The sequence below is a fragment of the Malurus melanocephalus genome, unplaced genomic scaffold, assembly GCF_030028575.1.
Source record: "Malurus melanocephalus ecotype Western Australia unplaced genomic scaffold, MMel_1.1 scaffold_376, whole genome shotgun sequence".
Lineage (NCBI taxonomy): Eukaryota > Metazoa > Chordata > Aves > Passeriformes > Maluridae > Malurus > Malurus melanocephalus.
Window position 1 is genome coordinate 90,308 of NW_026623608.1, and position 13,545 is coordinate 103,852.

The following is a 13,545-nucleotide window of genomic DNA, read 5'->3' on the forward strand; positions in this document are numbered from 1 at the left end:
ACTGGCTGCCTGAGGGATCTGCAGGTCTRTAACAGGAGTCCTGAATTCCCAAGTTTCCTTGGGAAGAAACCTGATCCTCTGGGACTGCTGAGAGCAGTGTCACCCTAGGGTGACAGCSAGTGCAGGGCTCCCTGTTGAGGGAGGTGTCAACCACATGCATTGGCATTTTCAGGATGTTTTTGTGCCCTGGCAGGTTGGAGCCTGGATAAGAATGGTGCAAACTTCATCTTGGATGGTGTAAAATCTGTCCAGAACTTGCTGTGCCTTTCCCACGTCCCCTCATTTCTGGGTGCAGCAGACAACCAGCTTTTTTTATGTTTTTTTTTTAAAATAACAAACCTGCTACTCACTGCTCCAAGATGCAACATTCAGACTCAACCAGCATTTTTCATGTTTTTTAAAAAATAACAAACCTGCTACTCGCTACTCCAAGATGTAACATTCAGACTCACTGGGAGTGCAGCTGATTTTATTCCTTTATTTAATCTGTTCAGATAACAGAGCCAAGCTCCTTGGGCTCTGTTAGACACTYTCTGGTGCTTGCTCCTTGTTTGCCTCTTCTGGATTTCAGCCTCCTACTATTAAACCTGAATTTTTATGCATCTCCTTGGAAACTTGCTGATCCCAAGATGTGGGGGCTTTTCTGTGCAGTTTTCTTTACATATCTGTGCTGTAACTGTAATAAATTGCAAATAGAAGTATTTAGGAGTCTATTTCAGTTGTTRTAATCCAGATAAATGTCTGTGTTTAAATGTTTTTTTTCTGTTTTTGTGACTTTCCTTGCTCAGTATGTGCGGTACATGGAGAAGAAGTTCTTCTGGTGTGCCTACTGGGTAGGATTGGGCATTCTCTCCTCTGTTGGGCTTGGAACAGGTCTCCACACCTTTCTGCTCTACTTGGTAAGGCTATTTCCACACCATGTCCTTTCTGGATTGAGTATTTTAACAGCTGCATATTTTAAAATGTGTGAATAAATCATTTTCTSTAAGTTCTACACTTTAAATCCTTCTAAAGCTGGTGCTGGTAAATGCTGATTGTGTTTTACACTGCATCACCTTGTTTTGTAGTTTGTAATCTCTGGGTTTATTGAACTGTGGATGTTGACCTGCTGTTGGTTAATCCTCACTTTGAAACAATGAGCCAAATCTGCGAGCTCTATCCTCTAATCTCTCATTCAAATGAAACGTTTTCTACTGTGTGCAGCTCAAGTGTTTCCATTTAAAATTTTTCAGAATGTTTTTTTAGGAGCTTAAAATGATCGTTTTTCTAACTGAAACCACCAAAACAGGCAGCTGGTTTAAAGTTCAGTCGGTATTAATTTTGCTTTGAAAATAATAGCAAGAACAATGTTTTTCTATGAAGATAAAGTATCTTATGAAAATTTGCATGATGTTGTTTATCTCAACTTAGCTATGAAAGTCAGGGAAATGTTTGGGTGTGTTTTGCTTTTGGCCATTGGATTAGTTCCTGGTTTATGAAACCACTGTCCTGGATTCAAGAAAAGGATTCATGGCCACAAAATAATTAAAACCAGTTTATGCAACAAATGTCATCTTGTATTTGGAACAATTACAGATGTTTACTTTCAGAGCTGCTTTAACCATTAACAATAATACAGAAAACACTRCAAGGAACTCCTGCCTTTCCCCACAGCAGGGCAGTGCCTGGAGATGGACTGGCATGGGGTGAGCAGCYTCAGATTTACTCTTAGTGTAACTTCTGTCCCAAAGATTGTGGAAGGAATTCCTACTAAACAAAACCAAGTTTGTGCATACAAGGGCACTATAATCTTACACTCCAGGCCACTCCAAGATGATTTTGGCACATGAAATCTTCCTAAAACAGCACCACTTCTTTTCTTAAAGAAGATGGAATGAGTTAACCTTTCTTCTACTCTGCATTTAAAAATCCAAGTGCTTAAATAGTTCTAAATTGCTTTAATGCAGAAGAATTAAATTCCATAATACATCACTTTGATTATCCTGTGGGGTATGGGAGCCTTGTAGAGGTATTTAGGCCATGACTTGAGCTGACACTGAAATRATTTATAGAAGATGTAAATTCTCAGTTGATATCAATTCTCTAAAGTTGATTTATCASTATAACTTATGGTGGCTGTTTAGGAGGTGAACAGCCCTCCAAAGATTACAGGGATTTGTCAGCCAGGAAAAGAAACTGAGTTTAGTATTGTTKGGGAAGGTATTTATTTGGAACATAAGAGGGAAGGTTTCATGTAACTTTGTTAGGAGGGAGAAACAGACTAAATAGTTTACACTGAATAATTAGAAGGTGATTACAGAGTAAAATATAATAAAAATGTACCATCAACATCTGAAGTGTAATGCTAYAGGAGAAATACTGGTCTGCTTTAAATATATGAGGAGATGAGCCTGYTCCTGTTACACTGMGGGAATCCCGTGAAGGCAGCGAATGTGGGAAGAAAGAGAATCTGGGATTTGCTTCCCTTTTTTCCTCCTGTGCAAGATTAATGATCAGCATGGTCTGCTCAGGTCAGTTAACACCTTCTGGGCACTGAGCACCTCATGGTTTACTCCTCGGTGGAACCCAAGCGGTTGTTGCCACTAGATGGCAGAGGCAGTGTAAAAACAGCAGATCGTGGCCCTAGCAAACTGTTTTCTTTCAAGTACCTGAACTGTTAATATTCTTATCACTGCAGCTGTATCAGCAAGGTGTACATGGAATATGTTATCACTGTAGTAAAACAGRGCTCGATATCTGCTCCGTCTGAGCCTCCACCTGGTGTGACAGGGAACACAGAGTACCAACGTGAGGCTGCTGGTACAACTTTCAGGGGTGAACTCTTTCAGGGAAGTGTTCTGGATTTAACCCATCTGGAAACAATGACATTAAAAGCTCCAGCTCTCAAAGGGAGGAGTTGTAACTGTTTTGCTTTGTTATTTGTACAGCAATTCCTTCTAAAAGTAGAAATGTGACACATTTAAGTGGGGCTTTCAATATTAACTTCTGCCTTGTTGTTGATMTTCTTTTCATGTTCCGTATACTTTAATTACATTTCTTCATTATGGAAAAACGTATTCTTCTATTGAGTTTTGAAAAGTTACAAAACAAATCCTCCCCTGCTTTAGTGCCTGGATCTGCTGGCAATAAAGAATAGAYTCAATAATTGCTTTTAATTAATTGCTCRTTTTAAAGCTCTATGTACAGGGAGATTGTTGGCAATGCAATTACATGCAGGGAGAACAATGCCCTTGGGCCCACCCATGTGGTGCTGAGCTCTGCTGGGACTTGCAGCATTGTGTGTGCCACCGAGGGCACGTGGAGGAATGGATGGCATGTAGGCACCTGCTCAGGCTCCCTCAGCTGTCACACAGGTGCATCTGAATTCAATTCACTGCATTYTCCATGTGCTGCATGTGGCCATTCCCTTGCTGGGCAGGCCGTGGCAGTGGTTGTGCAATGGCTGCAGTGTATGAATGACTCTGATGTTTGCTTTCCCTGGCCTGCTTTAGCTGTTTTCCCAGTGTTGAAAACTGTCATTTGTCTGGATCCTTCAGAGCATCTCTCACCAGCTGCTTTTCCGAGCTGCATTCCAGCGCCAGGAGAGATCCCGGGGTTAGCTGAGAAAAGAGTACTTGGAAACAGTCTGCTAAAAGTAGAATTGACAGTTGAAAGCAGCCTCAGTGTGGGAGGGGTGTTACTGCCTCAGGATCGTTTCAGTTCACATCTGATTGGGATTTTTTTTGGTCACCGATCCTTGGTGCAGCAGGGGCAGAGCAAGCACGTCAGTTTGATAACAGGSTTTTTATTGCTGTTCCTGGCATTCAGGAACTTTCTGTATGTTCTGAAGGGCCTGAACATTGTCTGATGTGTCAGTTCCCAGTTTAATGCTGCTTCCTTAGCTGCTGCCAGCACTCGATGTAAAACCTGACATGGCTTTTTGGGAAACAATTCTCATGCTGCCCTTGGCACAGAGCTAAGGGTTGGCACAGAGCAGATCTTCAGCACAGAAACAGGGAAGGAGGCCGCTCTTCCAAGAATCCTTTCCATTCTGACACTTTCAAAACAAGTCTGCTGGCTTATTTTCCTGAAGCCCATTAAAGGTTTTTCACAATTCTTTAAAAACAACCCTTAAAAATAGTAATCATGGTGTGGTTCTGTAGGAAATAAAACTATTATGATTAATGACTCTAAAAACTGGTTTTAGCAGCACATGGCTTTTTCCTCAGTCCTGARATGTTTTCTGTTGGTGGTAGATTAAAATATGAACAGCATGATTCACCTCATTACCAGCAGAGGATGGCTGAGGGTAACTSGTGAGGAATTTCTTGTGTTTGCACATCTCTGAAAGATCTTTGCTGCCGCAAATGAATGAATGAGGCGGCGGTGCCGGAGGGCTCCGGAGCAGGGGACGGTAGGTGGAGTGCTGGGCTGTGATCGTGGGCTGTGGCCATCCCCACCCAACGCTCTGCCTCGTGCTTCGGTTTCACTTCAGCTCTGAAAAACGGATTGTCAAAGATGTGACCAAAAAATAAGTTTAAAACAGAGTGGTTGTGGCAGTGTAACGTCCCTTGTCCCTGTGGATATRAAATCCCCGAAGGGATGAGTGGCAGCGAATTCCTCACCGGTCCAAAGCTCAGGGCGAGCTCTGGCTGTTTGCATTGTTGGTGTTTTTGTTGCTGAAATGTGGATTCTGTTTGCTGCTGTTGGAGCCCAGGGGCAACTGATGAGGTGGTTTGTGCTGGTGGCCGGGCCCTGGGCGAGCACAAACAGGAAATGTGAGGTACAATAGCAGCGCTTGTGCCGAGGTCACTCGCACACCAGCCCGGATATTTCAGCGCTGGAATATGTGGGTTTGTCAGGAATTCTTCCAGGGCTGCTCGGCAGCGCAGTGKAAGAGGGCACAGCAAAAATAGAGAGCAGAAATGTGCCTTTGAAGAGAAAAGTGAGTCAGAAAGGCAGTGCCAGTGCTGGGCTCGSTTTGTCTGGGTTTGAGGATTCAGCACCTCAGTTTCATTCTGAATTGGTTCCCCTCACYAGAGGTCACATTCTGGCCTCCTCAAACCGTCGTTGTTTGCAGCTGAAATGAGTCCTGTGTTGGCCCGACCCAAACTGGTTTAGGTTAGAATTTGAAGGTTTAAAAGCCAGACACTTGTGCAATAATGAGTCCATTATCTTGGAAAAAAAAAAAARATGTTGGTGGTGTAAATAATTTTAAAAATAAACAAACCCACACAAATAAACGGTTTCCTGTCAGGACTGCTGAAAACTTTTTCAAGTCAAACCTAATTCCTTGTAGTTCTCTTGCTCCAGGAGGTGAAATTGTAAGAGGACTCACAATAAAAATTACTTAAGTCCTTCTTAAAAGAGAAATCCACAAAAAAGAGCTTACTCCACTTTTATGAAGTAGACAGAATAATTAAAAAACCCACACAATTTATTCTCTTTTTTTTTCCTCCATTTACTTCCTCGTGACTAATGCAGGAGTATTTTCATAGTGATTATCAGCTTCAGGAGAGGTTTTGCTCTTTCCACGCAGATCATTCAAAACTCTTGTGAGTAACCCAGAAAATGATGGTTCTGTGTGTAAAGGAAAAAGTGAGAAACAAAGGCTGAGCTGCCTCAGCCAGGTGGGAGGTGCAGCAGTGCTGAATTCTTTGTGTGAACTGAGGTGTTCATTTCCAGCCCTCACTGATCTCCAATTCACATGTCAACTTGCAAGCCTAAAACAAAGGAAATAAAAAAAAGGGTTCTGTCTAATACCTGTGCTCAAATTACTGCTATTGAATTGCTGAAGTGGTTGAAAGAAAAATAYGTGGAGGGTGCAGAAGGCAGAAATTAATTGTAAAATAAGTTGAAATGGAGCCTGTTTGTGTTGAGGGTCATTTGTGTTTGTCGTTTGTTTCTTTCCTGTCTTTAAACTACTTCCTCCAGCTGTCCTGAGCTTTCTACAATGAACTGAAATATCCTGGAATACTTGAATCCACATAAAACTTTTTTAAAAATCACTTTTGCAGTAATCTCACCAGAAACTCCTGCTTACAGCTCACCTGGGGTCWGTTCTGCTTGAAACAGCAGCGTTGATCTTAATAATGCTCTGATGGACTGGGAAGGGTGTGCTGGATTAACTGGACACTGCTGCTAAATCAGTTGTGCAATCTGGGTGTTTCTGAAATCTTCTGGTGGCTCGCTTGCACTTTAAAATAATGAGATGAAAAGTGGTGCATTTTCAAGGAGAAAAACCTTCATTTGAAGTCTTGGTCTCTCTAAGTGCTCCCGTTGTTTTTGTGTCAATGCCTGTAGGTACCTACAGAGAATAAAGCCAGCAGTGCTGGTTTGGGTCAGCCTGGGTAAGAACAGCCCCATGGGGTGATGGAAGAGTTAGTGGGGTGATGGAGGAGTTGATGGGACCATGGAGGAGTTAATGGGACCATGGAGGAGTCAGTGGGATGATGGAGGAGTCAGTGGGGTGATGGAGGAGTTTATGGGACAATGGAAGAGTTAGTGGGGTGATGGAGGAGTCAGTAGGATGATGGAGGAGTCAGTAGGATGATGGAGGAGTTAATGGGACCATGGAGGAGTTAATGGGACCATGGAGGAGTTAATGGGACCATGGAGGAGTTAATGGGACGATGGCTGCACCCTTTTCTTCCTCCTGCAGGTTGATGGACTTTACCTTTTAGAAGCTGACGCCCTGTTTTTTATCTGCTCTCCACTTCCTCAACGTTTGTTCTGTCAGATCTCTGCCGGGAGGGCACATTGTGCTTTCTCCTCATTTGCTCCCTGGCAGTTTCTGCCTTTTTTTTTTTTTTTTTTTTTTTTTTTTTTTTTTTTTTTTTTTATGCACAGCCTGAACTTTACACCTTTCGTGTCCTGCTTCCTGGAGCAGGTTGGAAATAACGAAAATGGTGCAAAACGCTCTGTAATTGGAGATTCTAAAGCCAATCACCACTGCTGGTGGCAATTTGAACAAACCTGAGGTTTATTCTTCAGRAATGAGTGGCTGGCTAGGGAGGGGCAAGGAGAGAACACTGATAAGTTATTTTATTATTCATTTTCTGTCAGCACCAGAAGATAAACTTGGGTTCTTTCAATTGTGCCTCCCCCTGACATGAGTCTGGCTGATCTTATAGAAAGCAATGTGGCCACAACCTTTAAAAAATCTGCTTTTTGTGTTACTCCTCAGAGCAGCACCGTGGCCCTGTTGCACAGTGGTGCCACGTGCTGCTCCCTCAGTGGTTCATGTTGAGTCAAATTCAGAGTTTCTGGCTGATTGTTGGAATTTCCATCAGCTCTGCACTATGGGGCAAGGCTTGGCTGAAATGGGAATAGAAACTCACCCACAGCCACGTGATTGTAAGATTAATACACGGCCTGAGAGTCTGTGAAGGTCTTCTAAACCCAGCCCTGACCCCTTGGTGGATGTTTGTGTCACTTGAGGATGCTCAGGGTACAGGATCCTCCGTCCCCAGCCCCGATTTGCAGCCAGCACTGCATACCAGACACTATAAAATCATGAGACATTTTAATCTCCTAACACAGACAGACAGACAAACTGGACATATTTACCAGCCACCACCAGACCAAGCTCTCCCTGTTAATCACCCAGCAGTTGTCTTTGTGGGGAGTTGTCCACCGAGATAAAAACGATTCTGTAACGCAGTGTGACTTTCTGAGAGGTGTAATGACTTCACAGATAAGTATGGGATGAGTCGTGGCCTGGGGCACTGCTTGTAGGATGTTTCAGGATGTTTCACGATGTTTCCCATGAGAAGCAAGCTTTTGTTTTTCCAATTTATCTCCATCAAATATAGCATGACACGTTCCCCCTCTGTGCAAGGGTTGAGTCTTGAACCCGGTATGAAATGCAGCAAATCCATGGAGGAAAAYGGATTTTTAGTGCATTAAGTTCAGTGAGGAGTTCAGGGTAATATTTTTCTTGCTGGCAGACATATCACTTCTCTTTGAGAAATGTTTCTAAATTAAAGCCAGTTTAAAATTATATCATCCCCAAAAATAAAAGGTTAAAATTAGATGTGGTTGTTCCTGTATCACTTGAGCTGTTCTGTGAAGGGGCATGTGAGAAAGCAGCACTTGGTCAGGATTTGTTTGGAGCTTTAATTGACTTCCCAGTCCAGGTGCTCAGAATGATTAATAATGTGAAAATATGATTCATTTTTGATTGGTTATTCAGTCACTTTTCCTTATGGTAAAGTCTTTCTGCTGCAARAATTATACAGATCAGCATGTTTTTAAGGATTTCAACTCGTGATTCTTTTTACATGTGCCTGCTGTCTCTTTCTCCTTCCACAGATGAATTTCCAAGCATAATTTATAGATAAAAAAGATTTTACTTTCTAGAAATTTCATAATACATCATTTTAAGTGACTTATTTCTRAGGATTAGCTTTGCCATTTTAACTTGGGTGCCTTCAATCACTGGAATAAAACTCCTTTGAAGGCCTGTGAGTTCAAGAGTTCGAAGTTACCTTCTCTGAGACATTGGGGTTGTGCAGACAGGGATTTCCAAATTCCCCTAAACTGCTGTTACTAAAACATAGATTTATGTTGAGTTCATCTCATGATGACCAAACCTTGTCTTGTTTGATTTGCAAATTGTACAGATATTTCTAACACATCACATTCCGGCCTGACCACAGGCTCCTTCTGGTCGTCAGCAGTGGCAAGCAAATGTTTCTCACCCGAGTCAGCAGAACGTTTCTCAATTTCTTCTCTGCTCTCCCTTCTTAGTGCCTCCTGCAGCTTAAAATGAGAAAAAAAAATCATTGAAAGAGGGTGAGAGAAGGACAGTTGGTGTTGAGGATCTKACAAGTGACTTTCCCTGGTTTGGCAGGGTTTCCCTTCCACATCTCCCAGGATTTGTTGTTTGGTGTGATGRGGTTTGAAGCAGCTTTGCAAATGCCCCTTCCAAAGGTGGAGAGCTGCAGTCCCAGTCCAAGGGGGGACAACTGAGAGAATTTCCCCAAGTGTTGAAACAAACTGAACTGTTCAAGGGAGATAAAACACTCAGTGTTTCATGCGGCCCCACACAGAGAAGGAGGAGGAGGAGAGGGTGGAGGAGATGTTATTTGTGAAGAGGATTAAAAATCTGGATGAGAACGAATCCTCCTGGCACAGGGAGGAGTGCAGAGAAAACATCTGAGGGTGTACAGTCAGGGGTTTTCCAAAGGTGGCACCTCCAGCCTGTTTGAAGCTGRTTCCCTGCTCCATTCAGAGTTCAACCATCCCAAAATACAAACGAGCCCTCCAATTCTGCAGCTGTGGGCCTGCTAAGCCAGGCATTGTTTGGAGGTTCATGGTAACCAGGGCTGGGGGAAGCTCCTGTGTGTCCGAGCTGGGCTGGGACAGCAGCAGATGTTGGGGTGTTGCTGTCACCCTGCCARGCCTGGGACAGTGTCCCTGTGTCCCTTTGACCCTCAGGACACCCAGCACCAGCAGAAGGAACTGGGAATGCTCCTCTTCCATCCCACACCTCATCACTCTTTGTGTTTTATTCCTTCTTCCAGTTCAAATGTGGCTTCTGTGGGTTCCATGCTCCGACTCATTTCCATTCTAGAATTGTTTACATTGCCCTGGCAGAGTTATGTTCCCTYGGCCTGGCCTTCAGGTGGCCGCTCGCAGCTGTTTGATGAAATGCCTTTTTTTTTCCATTGGCTACTCCCTGTGAAATTTTTCCTTTTGCAGACATTTGTTGAGACTGGGAGAGCTCCCAACAGGAGAGTTTTGAGGTTGTTCAGCCACTTCCCAGGGGGGCARCTCTGCTGGGAGAAGCTCCTGCAGCATCTCCACTTTAACATTTTATCCTTGTGTGCTCCTCTGGGATTTTAGGATCTGTTTTATCCACCCTGGGTGCACTTTGGGAAGAAATTTGGGTGATGCTGAAACCTTGCAAGGACTGGGGGCTCTTAATCACCACTAATAATGGTGATTAAATTTGTCCCTTGCTATTCGAAGTGAGCAGCTGGCTGCAGTTACACCGTGTGCATTTCAAATTTTGTAGAAGTGAAAGCCCCTCCTCTGGATTCCCACACGTATCTCAGTGCCTTGGCCACCACCTCAAGGGAGCCCGGGGAATGGGCATTTACAACTCAAACACGGGGGAATTTCCTCCATGCAAATCGCCCTTTCAGGAGGGTTTCACTGCAGATTTCTGCAGGTGAAAACCTTTAATTTTAGGAGATGACTGGAGACCTTTTCCTTTGTCCCAAGRTAGCAGAGGATGGGATTAAATTCCCCAAGTTTCAGAGTGCAGTGGAGAAAGAGGTTTTCCATAAATATACTTYACAATTTTAGAGAAGTTTCAGCTCTCTTTGCATGTGCCCTCGATGAGTAAAACAGAGATGTTATTTATTTAGCTGTGAAGCAGTTAGGGACAGCAATGATCTTGCTACAAGTACCAAGAAGTTTTGATAATAKAAATATTRATAATATAAATTATTGCTCATTGGTTTATTCACCCAGCCTTTGTTCTCCCTTCCATATCAAAACCACTCTTGTATATCAATTTCTGGATCCCYTCTTTTTCAATTTTATTTCAATTAACCTTTTTTTTTTTTCTCCCGAAGAGAATACACACAGGGTTTGTATTCCTGCAATCCAAAACACACCCAAGCACTTGGAATTGGTCTCCTGTAAAGTAACAAGGAATAAATAAAAGTATTTTCTTGCTATCAGAGCAGCTTGCCCTTTACCAACTGCATGCCAGGAGAATGGGTTTATTTGGAATTGTTTGCATATGACAACAGTAGTTGCAGCTGCCATACAGAAAATACAAATGGTATTTTATTTCAACATTCTTAATTGCCTGCCACTGAAAAATTACAGTGTGGATGTCATTGCCTCAGTGCTTGGACCTGAAATGTTGGGGAGTGAACCTCATCTTCCCAGCAAATCCAGAAATGATGGAGCTTCCCCTTTTGTGGAATTTCACCCTTTAACGTGCAAATGCAGCTTTTGGGGGCTGGATGTGCCCTGGCTCCTGCATTTCAAAGGGATTTCTGGGAGCCCTGAGCAGGGACTCAGCTCTATCTCAGCTCAGTCACCCTTTCCTTCTGTTCTGTAATCGAGCTTTGCTTTGAGGGGATATCAAACTCCCTTATTGCTCTTATAAAATGAAAATAAATTCAGATTGCAGATAAAAACATAGAATAAAATTGCTGGCAATGTTTCCCGGCACKATGTCAAAACACATCAAATAATGAACAGCACAAGTTAAGCTTTGTGTAATTTGTTCTGCACTTAATGAAACTTTTAGATTTATTTAAATCTGTGGTTTTTACATAAAGACCTCTGTTTATTGCAGTAATGTTTTTTTTTCCCCTCTTTTGTCCCTGGACAGTGTTTSCATGACCTTTGTTAAGTGATTGGTTTTTTGCTGCAATGTCTGGTGTTCAGATTGTTTGAATTGCTTCTCAGTTCCTTTGTATTAAAATAATGGCAGTTCTTTCAGGTTTTTAAACTATGTAGCAGTTCATTTCTTGAATAGATTTTTATGCTCATTTTATTTGGTGGTCTGTCAAAAAAAAATCTTTCACTGTAAGATGGAGACTGAAATTAATTAAATGGTATTTAAATCATGTTTAAAGTTTTGAATTACATTTCAAACCATTTTTAGCAAACAGCAGTGAGGTTTCTTTCTTGTTTACTCAGAAAAAAAACAGACACAAATTAAACRACTGGCTTTTGGAGAAAAATCCAGAAGTGAAGAAAGTCTGCTGTAAGCTGTCATTAAACCCAGTCATTAAAAAAAAATCAATATATAATTTAAATGCCTAATCCTCTAAAAGCAGCAGTAGGGAAAACACCTCCTCTCATAAAGCTGTAGGCCATAAATACCTTAAGGAGAACATTGTAAAATATTTGAAAATTCCTGGTTTTTTTTAAGGAGTAAAGATTCTTTTTTCTCCTCCTAAGTGGCAGGTCAAAAGCTTAAAGGCTCCCTAACATTTTAGTAGATCAAAAGAAAGATTTATTTTCTTTTTAAACTCACATAAAATACAATTGAAATTTCTTTGGTTTTTTTTTTTCTTTTTTTCCAGGGTCCACACATAGCATCAGTCACTCTTGCTGCCTATGAATGTAACTCTGTGAATTTCCCTGAGCCTCCTTACCCGGATCAAATCATCTGCCCTGATGAGGAGACCACCGAAGGCTCCATCTCCTTGTGGGCAATCATCTCAAAAGTCAGGCTGGAGGCCTGCATGTGGGTAAGGCTTGTTTGGAAAATTCCAGCAATTTCCTATTTACGTATTTCATTTATATCCAGCAATACAGAAAATTCCTGAATTAACAAAATAATAATGGTTTACACTGCTCAAGGTAGTGCCTTCCCAGTGAACTTTTTAGCTCTGATAATTTTCATGCTCTTTAAGGAGTAGRAATAGGATATTCTTGGGATATTTTTCTCAGTAGCAGTGCTGTTTGCTAAATACTAGCAAAAAACTTAAAGGTTGAGGTAAAAGGGAAACTTCAGGAAGGGTGTCTGCACCCCAACTCTCAGGTTTAGGCAAGAAATAATTTCCAAAATTTGGGGCCTTTAACACGAGGACTCAGGCCCTCATCTCACAGCTTTATCTGAGCTGCATCAGTAAATTGGATTCAATAAAAAACTGATATTTTGCACTTTTACATATTTATTTTCTGTTTCTCTGCCCATTTCCACTTTTCCCTTAAAAGCTGAAAACTGTAAAAAAAAAAAAAAAAAAAGCTGTAAACTGCTTTTCCTGTTTAAGTGAATCAGGGTCTTAGGAAACGCTGTCATTGGAACTTCCTTTCCGTTTTCCTCTTTTTTTTTTTTTGTTCTCTGCAGCTTCTGGTAGAAATATAATTTTTGGAGGATTTTGGTCAGCTAAACTGTTTTTTTCATCACATGTAGATCATTTGGAGCTGCAGTTTACACAGATGCATCTGCTGTGAACWACATGCCAAATTAACTTTATTTTGCTGCCGACTTCCTGTCCTAGCTGATGATTTAATTACTGAATTCTTGGTTGTCCAACTCAGATGCAGAGAGAGGAAATTCTAAAAATACACAATATCTGATGTCTGCCCTAGTGTTTTTTAATACATAAGGCAATTGGTCATTCCAGTTTTTCAAATATCAGCAGTTGTGATGGTTACAAAAATTCCAATTCGATTGTGCAAATTTACAGGCTAAAGTCAAATAATAACAAAGAAAATGGACTCACAGCCCTCTCAAAAAGCAAAATACAGCTTAAATTTCACTCCTAATGAAAGSCCAGAATTGCCTGATTGCTCCATAAGTAGCAAAAAAATTCAAATACGTACAAGACTATAAATATATATAAWTTTTTTTTTMTTTTCTTCCTCATCCCCCTCTGCTGGAAATCTCTTTAATGGAGACAATAAAAATGGCATTTACAGTTAAACGTTTCTAGGGTTGCAAAATAAAAATGCAGCTGAGGGTAAACATCTCTTGCTTCATCTCCAGCATTCACAAACTGAGCTATGATGAGAATGAAAACGAGWGAACAGAGTTGCAGCCTCTGGAATCTCGTGTCCTCCAGAACAGGCAGTGCCTTCGTG

The 13,545-nt window shown here is 41.7% G+C and overlaps 1 protein-coding gene across 4 annotated transcripts in view; it reads left to right on the forward strand.

Annotated features, from left to right (window-relative positions):
- The window catches only part of VMP1 (vacuole membrane protein 1), a 65,058-nt gene that overhangs the window by 13,216 nt on the left and 38,297 nt on the right, over positions 1–13,545 (forward strand). For all 4 annotated transcript variants that reach the window (XM_057378820.1, XM_057378821.1, XM_057378822.1 and 1 more), the window contains 2 exons: positions 789–899; positions 12,039–12,206. In XM_057378820.1, the coding sequence (XP_057234803.1) occupies positions 789–899; positions 12,039–12,206 (279 nt within the window). The remainder of the gene's footprint in view (positions 1–788; positions 900–12,038; positions 12,207–13,545) is intronic.